This window comes from Rhinatrema bivittatum, chromosome 9, assembly GCF_901001135.1.
Source record: "Rhinatrema bivittatum chromosome 9, aRhiBiv1.1, whole genome shotgun sequence".
Classification (NCBI taxonomy): Eukaryota; Metazoa; Chordata; class Amphibia; order Gymnophiona; family Rhinatrematidae; genus Rhinatrema; species Rhinatrema bivittatum.
In genome coordinates, this window is record NC_042623.1 from 104,406,209 (window position 1) to 104,424,879 (window position 18,671).

General features: G+C 42.8%; 1 protein-coding gene across 3 annotated transcripts in view; it reads left to right on the forward strand.

Moving 5' to 3' along the window:
* The window catches only part of NRCAM (neuronal cell adhesion molecule), a 515,870-nt gene that overhangs the window by 396,229 nt on the left and 100,970 nt on the right, over positions 1 to 18,671 (forward strand). For all 3 annotated transcript variants that reach the window (XM_029616764.1, XM_029616763.1, XM_029616765.1), the window contains exons 22-23: positions 9,997 to 10,201; positions 10,313 to 10,438. In XM_029616764.1, the coding sequence (XP_029472624.1) occupies positions 9,997 to 10,201; positions 10,313 to 10,438 (331 nt within the window). The remainder of the gene's footprint in view (positions 1 to 9,996; positions 10,202 to 10,312; positions 10,439 to 18,671) is intronic.

Below are 18,671 nucleotides of genomic sequence, written 5' to 3' on the forward strand. Positions count from 1 at the left end.
TTTCATATAGTCTATGTTAATGATTATTTATTTCAACAATCTAATTTTAACCAAGACTACCAACCATACTCATGCAAAAGAGATAATGAAATATCGTCTGGCAACGACCATTATAATAGCAATATGAACTTATAATTAACAACACTAGAAGACCAGTCCCGAAGATGTTTAAATACCAATACTGTTACCATAATCCTTTTCCCTTCTTTTCCTTATGCTCCCTTTTTCTCCACCAACCTCTCCCCGATCCCTTCTTATTTCCCACTATTAATTTATGCATCAATGTTTTTAATGGTTTATTCTCTGTTTGATTTTTGAAAACCGTTATGATGGCTGCACTGAATGACGGTATATAAAACTGAACAAATAAATAAATAAATAAACATTAAAAGAATAAAATGAACCCATACACTCTCAAATCAGCTCACACATAAAACTCAGAACATCCATGCATCAATCATTCACTCACACAAACATTCTAACCATATATTAAAAAATCTATCAGAACTAATCTCATATATTTCCTCCAAATGCTATTAATCCTCATATGATTTTTTTCAAAAGGTAACAATACAGCTTAAAGAAGTGGCCAACCAATATACTTGCAATGCTTTAATTCTTCTCAAAGTCCAGTTCAGCTCACAAAACTAGGCTTCAATTCAACTATCATCTACTATCAAATTATATCTCTTACAATTGTCATCCAGATTATTTCCCAACACAGGCCCGAGTTTCGCCTCCCAAAAGAGGCTGCATCAGTGGAACTATATTTGGAGTATAAAAAAGAAAGCATAAAACCAATTATAGTTATCATACCAAATTCATTAGGACTTATTTGCCACTAAGAACTTACCATCCATATCAGTCTAAAGGGAACCATGTTTGCCAAAAACAGGTACATCATGACCATCATATGAACTGACTAAATACAAGAAAAAATAATCAACATTAACAAAAACACAAAAATTCAAAACCTACTATCAAATCATCTCTGCCAATTGAGTACTTAGTTAAATTGCTAAATTGTTTTCAGCAAAACCATACTTATTAAGCTGTCACAAATGCAACCAATCAAAATTCACCCCTCAAATCCTAAACAGGAACTCCTTAACATATAGCCCTTGGGTCAAGCCAAAGAACTACTATCATTCAACTCAAAAGCTCAGTCACAATCAAAAGACTCCAAACACAGTGTATTACAGAAAAACCTTCTGCTCCATCTTCTGATTTAGACCATTTGGAATCACCAAGTCTAAACGATAAATCCATTTTTGTTCAATCTTAAGTAACTGCTGAGATAAATCTCCCCACTGAAGATGTGCATGTTCATGCTAACTTAGTAACATATTAAGGACTGCAGACAAACACCAGATAGTCCATCCAGTTTGTCCAGCAATTTGCTTATGGTAGTAACTGTCACTTTGTGTAGGTTACCCCCTTGTGTTCTCTTTAGGGTGGTAACTGCCACGCCCGCCAGGTTACTCCCATATGTTCTGTTAAGGCTAGTAACCTACTCCATGCAGATTATGCCTATGTGTTCTGTTAAGTGGAATAACTGCCACTGCGTGTGGGTTACCCCCATACAGAAATGTTACACCATCCCTTTCTTTATGCCTTTAGGGATCCACAGTGTTTGTCCCATGCTCTTTTGAATTAACTGTTCTTGTCTTCACCACCTCATCTGAGAGAGCATTAAAGGCAACCACCACCCTCTCCATGAAGAAATATTTCATGATATTGGTTCTGAGTCTTCCCCCTCTGGAGTTTCATATCATGACCCTAGGAGGAAGACTCAGAACTAATTATCAGTTGCTGTTGAACAAAAAACTGTAAATCAAATGAACTATGTCAACACTAAGCCAAGTGGGGCCTCAACATGAGCATTATGAGCCTGATAAACCAAATGTGCCTGATACTTCACTTTCAATGCATATCCAGCATAGCTCTCTGCTTCAACGGCAGGGGAGAAGAAAAAAACTGATACCTCACGCATATCCAGCATAGCTCCCTGCTTCAACGGCAGGGGAGAAGATAAACAACCAATAAGGGCTGTATAACATAATCTGGGTAAAAACAAATAAGCATGGGTGTAGCTTGCTTATTGCGGCGGTTACTACCCCTACTACCTCTAACTACTCAAGCTAGATATTTCACTTGGATGCAGCTCCATCACCGCTCTCTACATTAATGGTGGGGGTGGAAGGGAATTAGAACCAAGAGCTAAGAGAAACAGATAAGTATGAGAAAAGAAATGAGGGAAGCTTGCTGGGCAGACTGGATGGGCCATTTGGTCTTCTTCTGCCGTCATTTCTATGTTTCTATATGTTTCTATTATTTAATTTGCTACAATGCTCTATGATATGTGTTTTTAAGAGATGACTAGTCCGCAACATAAATCCACATGGGAAAGGATGACATAAACTACATACTTACTTGACATGTGGTTTGAGACCACAGTCAATATCTGAGACATCCTAGGATATATAAATTCCAATATCATCATTGAAAGTACACATATACTGCACCTACCAACATGGCTGGTGTATACCTTCCACTTGACTGCATCCATCCTTGTGAGATGGTAGAAAGGAGGAAACCAGTTCATCTTGCAGATTCCTACCTTGTGAATATGCGAAAAGGGGAAGTTTCAAGAATACTCCAAACTCTTTTAGCACTGACCAATGTGATTTAATAATTCTAACCACATTCAGGCCGATACTGGATGCGCGTTTTCCCTTACCCCTTATTCAGTAAGGGGCCAAAAACGCGCATCCAATTCGCTGAACCTAATAGCGCCCGCAACATGCAAATGCATGTTGATGGTCCTATTAGGTATTCCCGCATGATTCACAAAGCAAAATGTGCAGCCAAGCTGCACATTTTGCTTTCAGAAATTAGTGCCTACCCAAAGGTAGGCGCTAATTTCTTCGGGCACCGGGAAAGTGCACAGAAAAGCAGTAAAAACTGCTTTTCTGTGCACCCTCCGACTTAATATCATGGCGATATTAAGTCGGAGGTCCCGAAGGGTAAAAAAAGTAAAAGAAAAAAAAATATTTGAAGTCGGCCCGTGGCTATCGGGTCGAAAACCGGACGCTCAATTTTGCCGGCATCTGGTTTCCGAGCCCGTGGATGTCAGTGGGCTCGAGAACCGATGCCGGGAAAATTGAGCTTCGGCTGTCAAACCCGCTGACAGCCACTGCTCTGGTCTAAAAGGAGGCGCTAGGGACGCGCTAGTGTCCCTAGCGCCTCCTTTTGCCCGTTTTTACCACTGGGCCTCATTTAAATACAGAATTGTGCACACAGGAGAGTGGCCTGTGCGCGCCGGGAGAGTGGGCATTCGCCCGCTTTCCCGCGGACTTTACTGAATCGGACCGATTGTGTGTTAATGGAGTAGGTGCTAAATCAGACACTACTCTGTATGAAGGAACAACAGGTTTTTTTTCTTTAATAGCCAATCACAATTTCAGAAGTGTGCCCTCTTGTAGGCTCGTCTAATCACTCTCTGTGGATAATGCCTTTCTAAAAAGGAAGCTTGCATTTTTGCCACCTATTTAAAATCATCCAAGGATGAACAAACCCTGCACAGCCTAAAAAACTGACTGACTGGTATCACTTCCTTCATATTCCATGGATGACAGCTGTCATAACACAACAAAGAGTTGCAATCAGTGACTTTTGTATGCACGGTGGTCTCAAAACCCAAATCTGACCACATGTCCAAAACGCCACACAAAACATATGAGCCACATATGAGAAATTTAAATTCAAATCACATATGAATTTAATATGAAAGAAGTCTTGAAAGTCCTCATTAGCATGCTACAGCAAATAAATGTCATCTGTATAGCGAAGCCACAAAATGATCCTCTGCCAAAAAATATACTGATAGAAAAAATTGTCTTGGAAAATGAACATAGAGACTTGCCATATGGGGGACTATGGGGGCCCCTATTGCAGTTCCCTTAATCTGTTTGAAAAAATTCTTCCTGAAAAACAAACATTCCCTGTATTTACCCGGATCAGCCCAGACTGCTGGGGTTATGCCTCCCTTCCGGCAGATGGAGACAGAGAAAAACTTGAAGGGCACCCCTGTAAGTAGGATGCATCACCTGCAGCCTCCTTCAGTATTTCTCTGTCTCCAGCAGATGAAGGTGGACCTGGTTGTTTGATTCTATAAAAAAAAAGGGAAGGGAAGGGAAGGCTGTGCAGGAATCCTTGATTTGTTTGGCTAAAACAAAGTTTTTTTTGTAGATAAAAACAAATATGCTGGGCCTCCCGAGGAGCAGCAACCAGTAAGTGGACTGGGGGGGATTTACCAGTGGGCCGGGTCCCCTCCCCTCTTGACCCAGAGACAACCACGGGTTGTGCTCTGGTGAGGCCAGCACGTTAGTTTACGATTAAAAAAAAAACAAAAAAAATAAAATAAACAGCAATTCTAGAGCAGCACTGCTCTCCTTTGGCCTCCCAGGCTCTGGTGTTTGTTTGGGCAGCCTCCCCTCCTTTACAGCGCGGCGATGCCATGCGCCTCGGCGTGTATGGCCTGTGGGGAGCCGGCAGTGCGGCTCTCCCGCGATAACCTCTGCTCCCGGTGTCTTCCCGGGGGCAAGGGCCCATCGGCAGCAGCACCCGGCGAAAGGGAGAGGCAGGCACATTGGTCCCATAGTGCGGGCAACCCGATGCTGCCTCGTGGTGCTCAGCCTGCTCCGCTCCCGCCTGGCCAGAATGAACAGACAAGTGATATATGCTAACAGAAATTAGGGAAGCTAACAAATTTGGCAGCGAGATAATGGGAAATTTCATTTCTCACAACCAAAAGAGTCCAAATACAACCTCAAATTCAGTAAACACCCAACAACAAAAAAAAAGGGATAAAAAAACATAAACTCCAGTAAACAAACAATTATAAGACCACCGGGCTTGCTGACACCTTTCTAAAAATTATAATTGTTTACGGAGTTTGTTTTTTAAATTTCATTTCTCCCGGTATTGATTAGGTAAATGCCACATCAGGACATGCTAGGGAATTATTTTATTTATTTATTTAGCATTTTTCTATACCGACCTTCATGGTTAAATACCATATCAGGTCGGTTTACATCGAACGGGGATAGAGAACTGTAACAAACGGAACAACAATTTATGATCAGAAGGAAAACAAAGTTACATTAAACAAGGGCTATAAACTTGGAAGCTTGAACAGCTGAAAAATAAAAGCCCGAGTAGAGCAATAACTTAAAAACAAGAGAGTCATAATGGAGTCCGGGCTAGTGCAGGTTAGAATTAGCGAAGGTGCTAATGTATATGAAGTAAATAGGAGGAGCACGGTTCCATAGCTTGTGAACAGGTTGATCATCTAATGTGTATCTTCAAGATGATTCAAGATGAAGTGTATATTCAAGATGATGTCTAATCATCGCTAATGTTACCCAAACGTTGCCCCAGGTTATCCCATTCCTTCATTTCTAGAGTTTCTAGATGCAATAATAAGGTCCAAGAACCAGTGACAGTGGGAGATTTCTTAGATCTAAACATTAGTGGAATGCATGATTTGCTGCAAGAGGTAATGGCATTGAGGTCACTTAGACATAGTGATCATATCACAATAAAATCTGACTTAGTAACAAGGGACAACATTAAGGAAAATTATGGCACTAGCATTTAATTTTCAAAAAGGAGACTTTGATACATTGAAGAAAACAGAAGAAAACTAAAAAGTTTATTTGCAAAGGTTCATAGTTTGCACCAGACATGGACATTGCTTAAAAACACCATCTTGGAAGCCAAGACCAGATGTAATCTACACATTATAAAAGATGGAAGGAAGGTCAAACAACCGCTGACATGATTAAAAGAAGAGATGAAAGAGACTATTGTAGCCAAATGAAGTCTTTCAAAAAATAAATAGGAAATGAAAAACCAAATGAAAAAAATAGGAAAAGCATGAGCACTGGCAAGTTACATGCAAAACATTCATAAGGCAAGCAAAAAGAGAATTTGAAAAGGTTATTGTAAAGGCAAAGAATTATAATAAAAACTTTCTCAAATGCATCTGATGCAGGAAGCTGGGACCCATAGATGATTGAGGTGCAAGTTAGATGTAAAAAAGTAATTAAGCAGACTAAGAGAAACTAAAAAGAAGCTTGTCACAGAGCTAAAAATAAGTAAAAACTTTTCAAGTACATTCAAAGCAAAAAACCTGCAAAAAAGTCAGTTTAGCTGATAGATGACCAAGGGGTAAAAGGGGTTATCAGGGAGACAAAAAGATAGTAGATAAACTAAATTAATTCTTTGCCTCTATCTTTACCAAGAAGGATGTTGGGGTCATACCCACACTGGAAACATTTTTTATGATGATTGAGTGACTAGACAGAATCACTGTGAAACTGGAGGACATACTAACATAGATTGACAGTCTAAAGAATAACAAATCATCAGGACCAGATAATATTCACCACAGAGTTCTGAAGGAACTCAAAAGTGAAATTGCAGGGGGAGAATTGGAAATTGGCCCTTACATTGGCTCATGCTGAATCGCTTCAGTCTTTGTCTCAGCGCTGCTTCATCGCATCTTTAGAGGGCCCCCGGGCTAGATGATAAGTTGGCATCTGCGGTGCACCACTACCAGCATGCCAAAGTTGCACACCAATTTGGTGCACCCTTATGTCCTATGCCAGTTGATTTCTGGATTTGGAGTGTGTGATGTGGAAGAAACAGAAGGGTACTGTCCAGGTATTCCCATCTGTTCTGTTTCTGTCTCTCCCTTCTCAACCTACTCTGGACCCTTTTTTTGTTTTTCCAGCTTGATCAAGGTGGTGAGGAACATGGAGCCTTATCCTTTGTTCCCAGTGAGACCTCAGTATCTCTCAGCCCTGATGGTCCAGTATCTCTGCAGGTGTCCTTGCCACCTCAGATGAGAACACTGTGGGGTAGATTTAATAAACTTTCACACATGCGTACTTTTGTTCGTGCACCAGGCGCGAACAAGAGTACGCGGGATTTCAATAGATATGCGCGTAGCCGTGCGTATCCATTAAAATCTGGGGTCGGCGCGTGCAAAGCTGCCCAAAATCAGCAGCCTGTGCGCGCCAAGCCACGCAGCCTGCCTCCGTTCCCTCCGCCTCCCTCCGCCTCCCCCCACCTTCCCCTCCCTTCCCCTACCTACCCCCCACCCTCCGGCCCTATCTAAACCCCCCCCCACCTCTGTTGCGAAAGTTATGCCTGCTCGAGGCAGGTGAAATTTTGCGCGCGCCGGGACGTCTGCCGCACACCATGTTCTGGTCCGGGGGCTGGTCCGGAGGCCGCAGACACACCCCCGGGCCGAAACCACGCCTGTGGCGCTGTCCCCGGATGACGCACTGGCCGCATCATGCCCCCGACATGCCCCCCGATGATGCGCGGATCGCAACATGCCCCCCCCTCAGGAAAGCCCCAGGACTTACGCGCATCCTGGGGCTTTGCGCGTGCTGGAAGCCTATGCAACATAGGCTCGGCGCATGCAGGGGGTGTTTGGACCAGGTTTTCGGGGGTACGCACTTATCTTATGCGCATACCCCTTTGAAAATCTGGCCCTGTATGAGGTTGCAGGACTTGATATTGCTTCTACAAGATAGGGAGTCCTTGTCTTCAAGTTAGGGCGCTTTAATCTACCCCTATGGATGCTAAAGCAGAATGTCATCTGCTGCTTCAGATGTCTGCAGAAATAACCTTAGATACTTTATGGATGGTTATAGTGAACTCTAAGAAATTTGTTTCCTGTAAAATAGAAACTATGATGGGAATATTAGATGGCTTTGTTAAGAAGGTGAAAGGACATAAGCAGTTGTTTAAAGATCACGATGCCAAATTAAGGAAGTTACGGAGAAATGTTCAGTTTTGCAAGGGGGAAATCTAGTTCTGATGACATGGAAAGATCCACTTTATTTGTCACTTTTGCTAAGGAGTCTGATAAGGGATGGATGTTGAGGATTATTTTCCACCTAAAGGATAGATCCTTTGTAGGCCAAACAATTGCATTTTTTCCCGATGTAGAAAAAGAGACACAGCAAAGAAGGAAGGTATTTCTAATTTTTAAAATAGAATAATTGATTTGGGTTGATCTTTTTTGCTTAAATTTCCATGTAAATATGCTATAAAATGTAAAAGATTCAATTATATATTTTTTGACCCATGACTTTCCTTTAGAATTAGTCAGCTTTTAGTTCATCTCTCTCATTGAACTGATTGTTACTGAGTTTTTTCTATTTTATTTTACTGCTTGTTGTTTTCTTCCCCATGTGTGTTCTGATGTATATAGTGATCTACTACTGGAATACTGTGATTTTTCAGCTGTCAAGGACTTCTTGATTGTTTTCATTTTGAAATTTACTAAATAAAGAGTGAAATAAAATGGTGTTTCATACCCTATCATTTAAAACAGCCACGATACCAGAGGACTGGAGTGTGGTAAATTTAACGCCAACTTTTTATAAAGGTAGGGGTGTGCATTCACTTTACACGAATGCAAAAAATATAACAAATGAGACCATTTCTCATGGTTCATACAAATGTTATGAACCGAAAACAGTTCTTCTACAAATAAACAATGTTTGTGTATATTCATATTTGCTTAAAAAGAAAAAGGAAAAACAAGCTTCTGACAGGACCAAGCCTCAACTACTCCCATTCCTGTGATTGGCCGAGCCTGGATCCCATCATCTAGGCCCAGGCCTGGGTCTAGGCCTGATGCCACTGCCCAGCTACCAAAGCCCAGTCTCTAATCTGATGCTCACCAAGGCCCAGGCCTGGGCCTTATGCCAGCGCCTGGCTTGAGCATGAATCCCAGCACTGATGCCTAGGCCCGAGGCCGAAGCTAAGCCCCGGTCAAAGCTGGGTCGAGGTCACCAAAGCCCAAGCCTGACACTGAGGCCTGGCTTAGGCTGGGTTCCCACATACTGAGCCTTGGGCCTGGGCTTAGGCCTAGACCTGATGTCTGAGCCCCAGCCAGATGACAAGTTCTGGTTGCCGAGGGCTAGGCTCGTGGCCTAATGCTGGGGCCTGGCTGAGGCTTGGAGCCCAGCTCGAGGCCATGTCTTGGTTGCTGAATCCCAGGCCTAGGTCTGTGCTTGGGCCTGAGATCAGTCCCATCACTGAGACCCAGGCCTGACATTGGGGCCCTGATGAAGCCAGATCTCTCTATGGGTGCCCAGGAGCAGGCCTTCTAACATCTTCTTTTCTTGATCTGGTGACTACAAGTGACATCCTTTGCCTGGAGGATACATCACAGTTATGTTACTGTGGTGCCTTTCTCCAGTGTGGACAGTGCCATTTTGTTCTTTTACACTGAAGTCAATGGGCCTTCCCCCTTTGACCTCATTGTAAAATGAAAAATGAATGGAATGATTGAATGCATATTTTTATCATTCCAAAACTAGTGTAATGAATTCACTCCCCATTAACTTCTGCATACAATTCATGCTTCTCCTCCTCACTTACAAATGCTTTCCTTATTATCTTTCCATTTATAAGGTAAGATGTTCTTATCTGTGTCCTCCATTGCCAACAAATAACACCATGCTTTCGATTTTGCCTGGAACTGCCTTCCTGAGTTGATGCATCATGCTCACCATATTCAAATCTCACCTTAAAACCCACTTTTTAAGGTTGATTTTAAATCTTAAGCACTGGCTCTTCCAGGTCTTAGACCTCTCATTTTTAACCATGATTACTGTATTACATTTCCTGAAAATTCTTATTGTTTTTTTCTGTGTCTTGTCTTGATTGTATTCTCCATGGAATGGGGACGGTCTATTATGTGGGTCTGTACAGTCCTGCCTTTGTAGTAGTATTGTTACTGTTCATTTCCTGTTTTATGGAGGAGATAAATATTATGCTTATATAATACATTTTTCCAAAGTGCTTTCCAAACATAACATGTATTTTCATGAAAGGTATTGGGTAGAGGAAAAAATGTTAAAAATATTTTCACCAATTCTGACCAAACATGTTTTTAATTGGTAGATTTACTACTGGAAAAAACAAAGTTCAGTTAAAAGAAGCAGAAAGCATGTGGAGAAAAAGATCCTGACGTTCAGTGGAAACAGGACCCATGGAATGCTGCCAGGCCTGCAGCCATTTAGTGTTTATATGCTGAATGTGCGAGTTGTTAATGGAAAAGGAGAAGGTCCCGCTAGCCCTGATAAAGCATTCTCTACTCCTGAGGGAGGTAAGGCATGAAATGCTACGCTTCTTACAGTAAATAGCATGGTAGATGATATAAAAATCTATACTGCAATTTGCTTTTAAATTTGTTTGTTTGTTTTTTTTTAATTACAAGTTCCTGGTGCACCATCATTTTTGAAGATTATCAATCCAACACTTGACTCTCTGACTTTGGAATGGGGACAGCCTATTCATCCAAATGGCATCTTGACAGAATACACATTAAATTTCAGCCAAGTAAGTAGCAATGATAAGACACAGCAATATTTTAAACTGCTTACATAGAACTCTTCCATTTATTTGACAAGTAAGGATTTCTTTGAGAATGTATTTCTTTTGAGAACAAAATAAAAATGTACTCCTTAGAATGCAATCTTTCATTTTGGGGACACATTTTAAGAACAGATGGTTTTGATAGCTGAGAAAGGAGTATCTATAAAGACACACATGAAAATTTGTTTCCACATTGCACAAAACCTTTGGCAGTGTCAGCCTCCATATACATTGCACATTTATAGATAGACATGGGGAACTTTTCTCACTGTAAAGTATTACTTTGAACACTTTTATGAAATGTCAAATATAGAATCAAAATCCCTGAAGTGACTTTTCATTTTTTTTTCTGGTTTTACTTATAGAGGGCAATTTTCAAAAGGACTTCTGCAAATAAAGCTGTGCTTTACTTCCAGAAATTGCCTTCCATTGCATGGTGCTTCAGGCTGAAGTGTGTGTGTCCAAAGTGCATGCACATTTCAGCCATAATTTTCAAAGCGGACTTATGTGCAGAAGTTCACTTTGAAAATTAGCTGGTAAATGTGAATCCTTGTGTAACATACAAATGAACATTTACACCTGGATGGAAGCAATTGTAAATGTTCAGGTGTATATTCAAGTGCATACTTTAGATTTTAGAAAGTAAAGGTGAATTTTACAAGCCCAGTGTGCGCCAAAATTGGGAGATGTGCGTGCGTGTCCTACATGCACGAACCCGGCGGATTTTAAAAGCCACCTACATGCTCATGCATCTTCTGATGCATGAATATCTCACTCCTATTCTTTATTTATTTATTTATTTATTTATTTATTTATTCTTTATCCTTCTAATCTCGCAACATAGTTCTTACAAATGGCCCCATTTTTCACAATTCCAATTCTCCAACATAATACTCCACCTAAAAGAATTTCTTTCAGGCATGCCCAACAACACAACCTTAAATCCCTCTCTTCAATTTCGATCACTCCTACCTCACAACTGCTAGGCCTCACCCTCTTCTCTTTAAGCCTTTTCAATGCTCAATCTCTAACGAAAAGGTCTGTAATCTTAAACGACTACCTCAGTGCTGAAAAGAATACGGCCTCTCTTCCACACACATGACTTTAGAACGATTCTACAATCAATCATTTTCGCAAAGCTGGACTATTGTAACACCATCATGCTTGGTCTCCCTTCTTCACACACCAAACCATTGCAAATGGTCCAAAATGCCTCCGCCCGTATACTCACTAACACCAGGAGAAGAGAACACATAACACCTATCCTGATGGGCCTCCACTGGCTGCCTATCCACTTTAGAATAATCTACAAGGCCATTCTCACCATTTTCAAAAACATCCATCAATTAGCCCCAATCGATCTCCATATCCCCCTCCGATTACACTACTCAACAAGACCGACAAGAGATGCTTACAAAGGATCTCTTCAAGTACCTCCAGCCAAAACTACCAGACACATCACGCTCAGAGATCGGGCCTTCTCCACAGCTGGTCCAACTTTATGGAACGCCATTCCCCCGGATCTTAGAATGGAACCCAGCATCTCAACATTCAAGAAAAGACTCAAGACGTGGCTGTTCACGCAGGCCTTTCCTAACTCCAACATTACTTAACTCCCTCCAATCAACATACTTCGCTAGTAATAGCTTTAATAGCCACCGCTTATAATGTTATTATATATATATACAATTATCTGATCTTCATTTTCCTTCTTACTCCAAGTTATTGATTCCCTGTTACATGTAACTGCTTTTCTGCACCATTGTTCAAATTGTAAAGTTTATTGCACCCCTGTTTCTTGTGAACCAGCATGATGGGACTACCGTCTTGAATGTTGGTATATAAAAAAAACTTAAATAAATAAATAAATAAATATTCAAAAACAGGCATGGTATGGGTAAGGTATAGGCACAAATACTTACATGCTTGGGCACCTGCCCAGGTCTAGTGCAGCGTAACTTTACTTCTGCTATGGAAAAGGTGTCATTTTCCATTCCTGAGGTGTTTAAAGTTTCTGGGGTAACTGGGGGTGGGGATGCAGCTATTAAACCAGGGTGGTTTGGAGGATCCAGCTCTACACTACGCAAACTGGTAGACAAATTGGTGAAACTGGTCATGGTGTGGATGCGTGCCGGTTATCAAATTCCCCTACATGCATAGCTCAAATCCTGATGTGTGATGTTGCAAAGTAGGGCGCACACATGCATGCACCCACACTACTTTATAACATCCGCGCATATGTCTGCAGATGTTATAAAATAGCTACGTCCCTGGGTGTGCACCAACGCTGATGCGTCAATGTGTGCATGCACGCACCTCTGATACTTACAATCCCTGTGCATAAATGGTTTCCCTGCTCTAATTCTGCCCCTGGAAATAGGTCAAGAATGTATAAAAGTGCACGTGAAATTGTTTCTGCTTGAACTTTGAAGAGACAATTTTTAAAAGGCCTCTTTATGTGTATAAAACGTTTTATTTTTACATATGCATTTGAAAATACAATCCTGTATGCATGTACTTTTACATGCATAAGGGAGAGGTATTCTGGGGGGTAGAGCCTAGGCAAGGTTGGGATTTCTGCACATACTTTTGAATTTTAAAAAGTATGTACATAAATTCTCTTGGCAAAACTTTATGCACTAAACAGGTATAATTATGTGCATGTAATTTTGTTGGGATAATTTTCAAAGCAAACTTACATGGATAAGTTCACTGTGAAAACTGGTATATTTTGGGTATATAAGCCCACAAATGAACGCAGGCTGTTATAAAATCACCCCCATAGAGATTAATTTTGAAAACAGACTAGCCACATTAAAACAGATTAATGTGCTTAGATGACCTGCCTGAGAATTGCCATTCTTATCCCAATTAAAAGTTTGTATGGGCTTCCACAGCATGCATCCTTTTAGCTGGACTGTGAGGATACATTCCTGGGGGGATGTTTAGGGCAGGAGAGGAAAACAGAATGCATACATGGCATTTCCAAAAGTACACTCACTATTTGCTCAGTGGACAAGCAGGACAAATCCATTCACACTAGTGGTTCACATCATTCAACAGTTTTGACAGGGAAACCATCATAGCTCAGAAAAGCTTAAAGCCTTTCTGAGCATATGCAGGAAATACATTCTAATCAATTTTGCCAATTCAGAGATATGATGCTTTGCCGAGATCTCCATGATTTATGCCTTAGATTCCTGGGGCCCTCTCATGATATGTCTAATTACTCAGCATGCAGCAGGATGTCTCCTGAAGCACAGATAAATAAAGAGCTTAAAGTATTTATCTCCATCAAAGAAAAAAGGTTGTCTTCAGAGAGACCTTTACCAAAATCAAACACGTCAGAGTCTAAAGATTGGGATCATGGATTTTCAAATTCCCACATGGAACATAGCTTTTTGAGAAAGAGGACACTATTGGCACCAGCAACCTTGAAACATTTTAAGTTCAGGCGTAGTCGTGAGTCAGGCCGAGATCAGCTCCAGAGATCCATTCAAGGAAAGGTGAGACAGAAAGGCCTTCAAGGAGGCAAGGAACAACAGAGGTGGGCAGGCAAAGACTCCGAAGACACCGAAGAAATGAAGATTGACCAGAGACAAAGACAGATGGAGAACTAGAGAGACAAGATCACAAGTGAAAACCACTGCAATACATGAGAGGAAGACCAAGAATGCTGAGATGAAGATAAAGGCCTCTAAGCTGAAGACTGAAGACACAGGTTGAAGGACACTGGAACTGAAGACAGACAGAAATTGGCACTGGGATTGGAACTGAAGAGACAGGAACCACAGATGAAGACTGCAACTGGGACTGGACCTGGAACTGGATCTGGAAACAAAGACACTGGCAACTCACATTACTTGGAAGCAGATTGACCTGTTGCTGAGGCAAGGACTGAAGGGATTAAGGGCCTTTTTTAGGCCAGAACTTTATAAGGTCATCCGTGGGTGACAGAAGGAATTTCCCGTTGCAGGCCCTTTAAATCAGGGCACGTCAGGTGCGCATGTCTAGAGGAGCCCGGGGAGAGAGCACAGGAGCATCAGTGTCTGCCACATGCTGGTGGCATCAGCCTGCTGCATGGTTATGTGAGGGGTACTTGGCAGTGTCAGTTGGTGGTAACTCAGGCCTGAGGTTGGAGGTAAGAGAGGCAGCCTGTGGGACAACCTACAAACTACCAGTCATAATAATATCCCCCTTCTTAAGCTTCCTTCCTGAGGCATTGTGTTTGCGTGGGTACCGGTGATGAAAACTCCTTCAGTTACTTCTGATTTTCTTGGTTTGGGTGGTAGCTTCCACAATCAAATGATTGTTTTTCTCCCCTAGTTCATGCAATTCTGGGAACAAAAGCAAAGGGATAGCCTCTTCTGGGCTGTATTAATGGAAAACAGTCCCCATTACAGGGTGGCGACATCTACTTTTCTTTCCAGAATCTGGACTGATAGGACTAGACAGAAGTATAGAGTTCCTCTCTCCTTTGTGCTGAAGTTGGGTATGTAGGATTCATATCTTTGTCTTTCTTAATGATAAAAGAATCGAGATTTTTCTTGACACAATAGTATTCTCTTTCCAAACTCTCACAGATTCTCTTGTCCCAAGCATTCTTGTATTTGCTTGTAGATTCTATAAGGGTGTTTTTCTGGAGATGCTGTGGGGCGATTTGAGTTTCTTTAGATTTCTTAAATGGGTCCAGAAGGACAAAGTCCACAATTATCAGGTAAGATAACCCTTTGGAATCTATACAGGATTCAATACAGCCAGGTTCTCACTGAATAGGTTTTGGTATAGACCAGTCAAATTGGGGCTGATGTTGCTGGAGCCATAGTAGGCCTAACAGAATTGGGCATACAGCTTTGGACCGTACATGAAAGCTAATGGTCTCCGTGTGTGAGGGGCCAATACGTAATGTGAGTGGCATGGTGGACAGGGTCACCCATCCCGGAAGAGGATCTCCATAGATGGATGAGAGCACCAGAAGAGGAGTCATAGGGACTGAAGGAATTCAGTTTCTATCAACAAGCTCCTGCTATATTAAGTAGAGATGTGCATTCGTTTTTGCCGAATTGGAAAATTTCAAAGAAATTGTCCAATTTGGCATGGGTCAGAGGACCCAAAAAACGATCGGATTTTTCTCAAAATTTCGGGGAAAAATTGTTTTTTGGGTTAGCGCAGGGGGAGAGGCACATTTATTAAAAAAAAACCCAAACCCACCCCAACCCTTCAAATTTGCTTAATTATAACCCCCCAAATAAAACTTGCCTAAAGTCCCTGGTGATCTAGCAGGGGTCCTGGGAGCGATCTCCCACTCTCAGGCCGTCGGCTGCCAGTAAACAAAATGGCACCATGGTTCTTTGCTCTTACCATGTGACAAGGGCTACTGTCACATGATAGGAGCTCTTACCATGTGACAAGGTTGGCCCCTGTCACATGGTAGGAGCAATGGACGGCTGTTGCCATATTTTAAAATGGCGCGAGCCTTCCATTGCTCCTTCCATGTGGCAGGGGCTGACCAATGGCACCGTTAGCCCCTGTCACATGGTAAGGACAAAGGGCCACTGGTGCCATTTTGTTTACTGGCAGCTGATGGCCCGAGAGCGGGAGATTGCTCCCAGGACCCTGCTGGACCACCAGGGCTTTTAGTAAGTCTTGGGGGGAATCGGGATGGTGGTGGGGGGGGGGGTTGTATTTAAATAAATTTGAAGGTTTGGGGTGGGGTTTGTTTGGCGAAAATTGCCGAGAAAAAAAAAACGACCCGTTGGAAAATGAAGTTTTCCACAGGTCACCCGACCTGAAGTACGACCCAGCAGATAAAAACTAAGCACATCTCTAATATTAAGGCCTTAGTGGACTCTTGTTCCTCCCAGAACAAGAGTCCACTAAGGCCCAAGTGGAGAAACATATTGAAGACTACTGCAACGTGACTGGCATGAGAAACTGGGGAGTGAAAGTGGTCAAGCCTAGGGTCATCCACCCAGGTGACTCTGGACATGGCAGGGTTTTCCTTCTCTCCAGGCACTGAGCTAAGAGATGGCCTTGAGCTGCCCAGTATAAGCAGAGGCCTAGTTGTCTACATTGGGTCCTCTCGTCGGGTGCCAAACGAGAGTGACCCAATTGCGTGGGTTCTTCTGGCAGCAGGATTATTGGCATGGCAGAATCAGGTGAAAGCAGGGATTGAAGTGATGGGACCCAAATTATGTCTTTCTTTGCCAAGCGGCCCTCTCGGGAACTCTCTTAGAGAAGTCTATCTATCTTCAATAAGGTCTTCTAGAGAAGTAGACAACTGCTGAATGGCAAGTTTGTCCTTAATTTGGGGAGAAACACCTTCAAGGAAGATGGGGAAAAGACAGTCTTCTGCCAATTGAGCTCTAATGCCAGGGTTCTAAACTCAATGGCATACTCTGCCAGTATTCTGGTGCCTTATCGGAGGTGGAGTATATCAGAAATCATAATAGTAATATGACCAGGCTTCTCAAGAGGTTTTTTAAACAGCTCCATGAACTGCTGCAAATTCTGCAGCAATGGATGTGACCTATCCCAGATGGGAGAGGCCCAGGCTAGGGCATTCCCATCCAAAAGAAAGAGAAAATTTACATGGTCTTCTTTAAGTCCTGGATAGTATGGGCTAAGCCAGGGATGGCCTGTAATGTGGTCAAATCTGCTAGGTCCATGGCCTCAGCAATCTGTTGCAAGTGTGGACCATTGGGCCAAGGTGGAGTTGGCACAACCTGCAGGTCCCCACCATCAGCTGGCGGAGCTGGCTAAGGCAGAAGCCCAACTAGAGCTTCACCTATATCAGCCATCATTCCCCTTAGATTGAGCCCCCAGGTGGCCAGAGCAGGCAGGTTTTAGGCAGGGGCCCATGCTGACAAGCTGGAAATCAGTAGAGATGGTTGGGTCAAAGGCTAGGGTCCAGGGAAGGAAGAGTTCAAATGCAGTCGAGAGTCAGGCAATGGTCAGTGGCAGGCATAATTCAGGCATAGTCATAGGCCAAGGTCAGAACCAGAGATCCATTCAAGGAAAGGCAGAATGGAGAGGCTTCCAGGGAGGCAAGGAGCAACACAGGAAGGGCAGGCAAGGACACAGAAGAAATGAAGACTGACCTCAGACAAAGACAAACAGAAACTGGAGAGACTGGACCACTTGTGAAAAAGCACAGGAATAGATGAGAGGAAGACCAGGAACACTGAGATGAAGATGAAGGCTGCTGGAGCAGAAGACTGAAGACATAGGATGAAGGATGCTGGAAATGTTGATGAAGACAGGTACTGGAACTGGAACTGGAACTGGAACTGGAGAGGCAAGAACCAAAGACAAAGATTGGAACTGGCACTGGAAACAAAGACACTGGCAACTCACATTACTTGGAAGCAAACTGACTTGTTGCCGTGGCAAGGACTGAAGGGAGCAAGGGCCTTTTATAGGTCAGAACCTATGAGGTCATCCATGGGTGCTGCAAGGAAGTTCCGCCACAAACCCTTTAATAGGCCAATACAGAATGGTGCGCTTTGCCAAGCACACCATTTAGCCCCCATAAGGGGTAATAGCATGTAGAAAATGTGCAGCCAACACCCCGAAACTAATAGCGCACATCATATGCAAATGCATGTTGATGAGCCTATTAGTTATCCCCGTGGGATACTGAAAGTAAAATGTGCCACACATTTTACTCTCAGAAATTAACGCCTGTCCAAAGGTAGGCATTAATCATGGACAACACCGGGAAAGTGTACAGAAAAGCAGAAAAAACTGCTTCTCTGTACACCCTTCGACTTAATATCATAGCGATATTAAGTCAGAGGTCCCAAAAAAAAAAAAAAAGCTGTCCGCCGGCCCGCGGATTGGAAAAAAGACACTCAATTTTCTCGGTGTTCATTTCCAAACCCCTGGCTGTCAGCGGCTTCGAAAACCGATGCCTATAAAATTAAGCGTCAGTTGTCAGACCCGCTGACAGCCGCCGCTTCTGCTAATAAGGAGGCGTGTCCCTAGCACCTCCTTATTAGCATGGGCCCTAATTTAAATAAAGAATCACACACCCAGGAGAGGAGCCTGGGCATGCGTCGGGAGAGCAGGCACTCAACACGGAGTGCTGGCTCTCCCACGGAGTTTTTTGAATCGGCCTGTTTATCAGGGCACATCAGGCATGCACGCAGCTAGAGGAGCCTGGGGAGAGAGCACAGGAGCATCGGTGTCTGCCTTTTGCC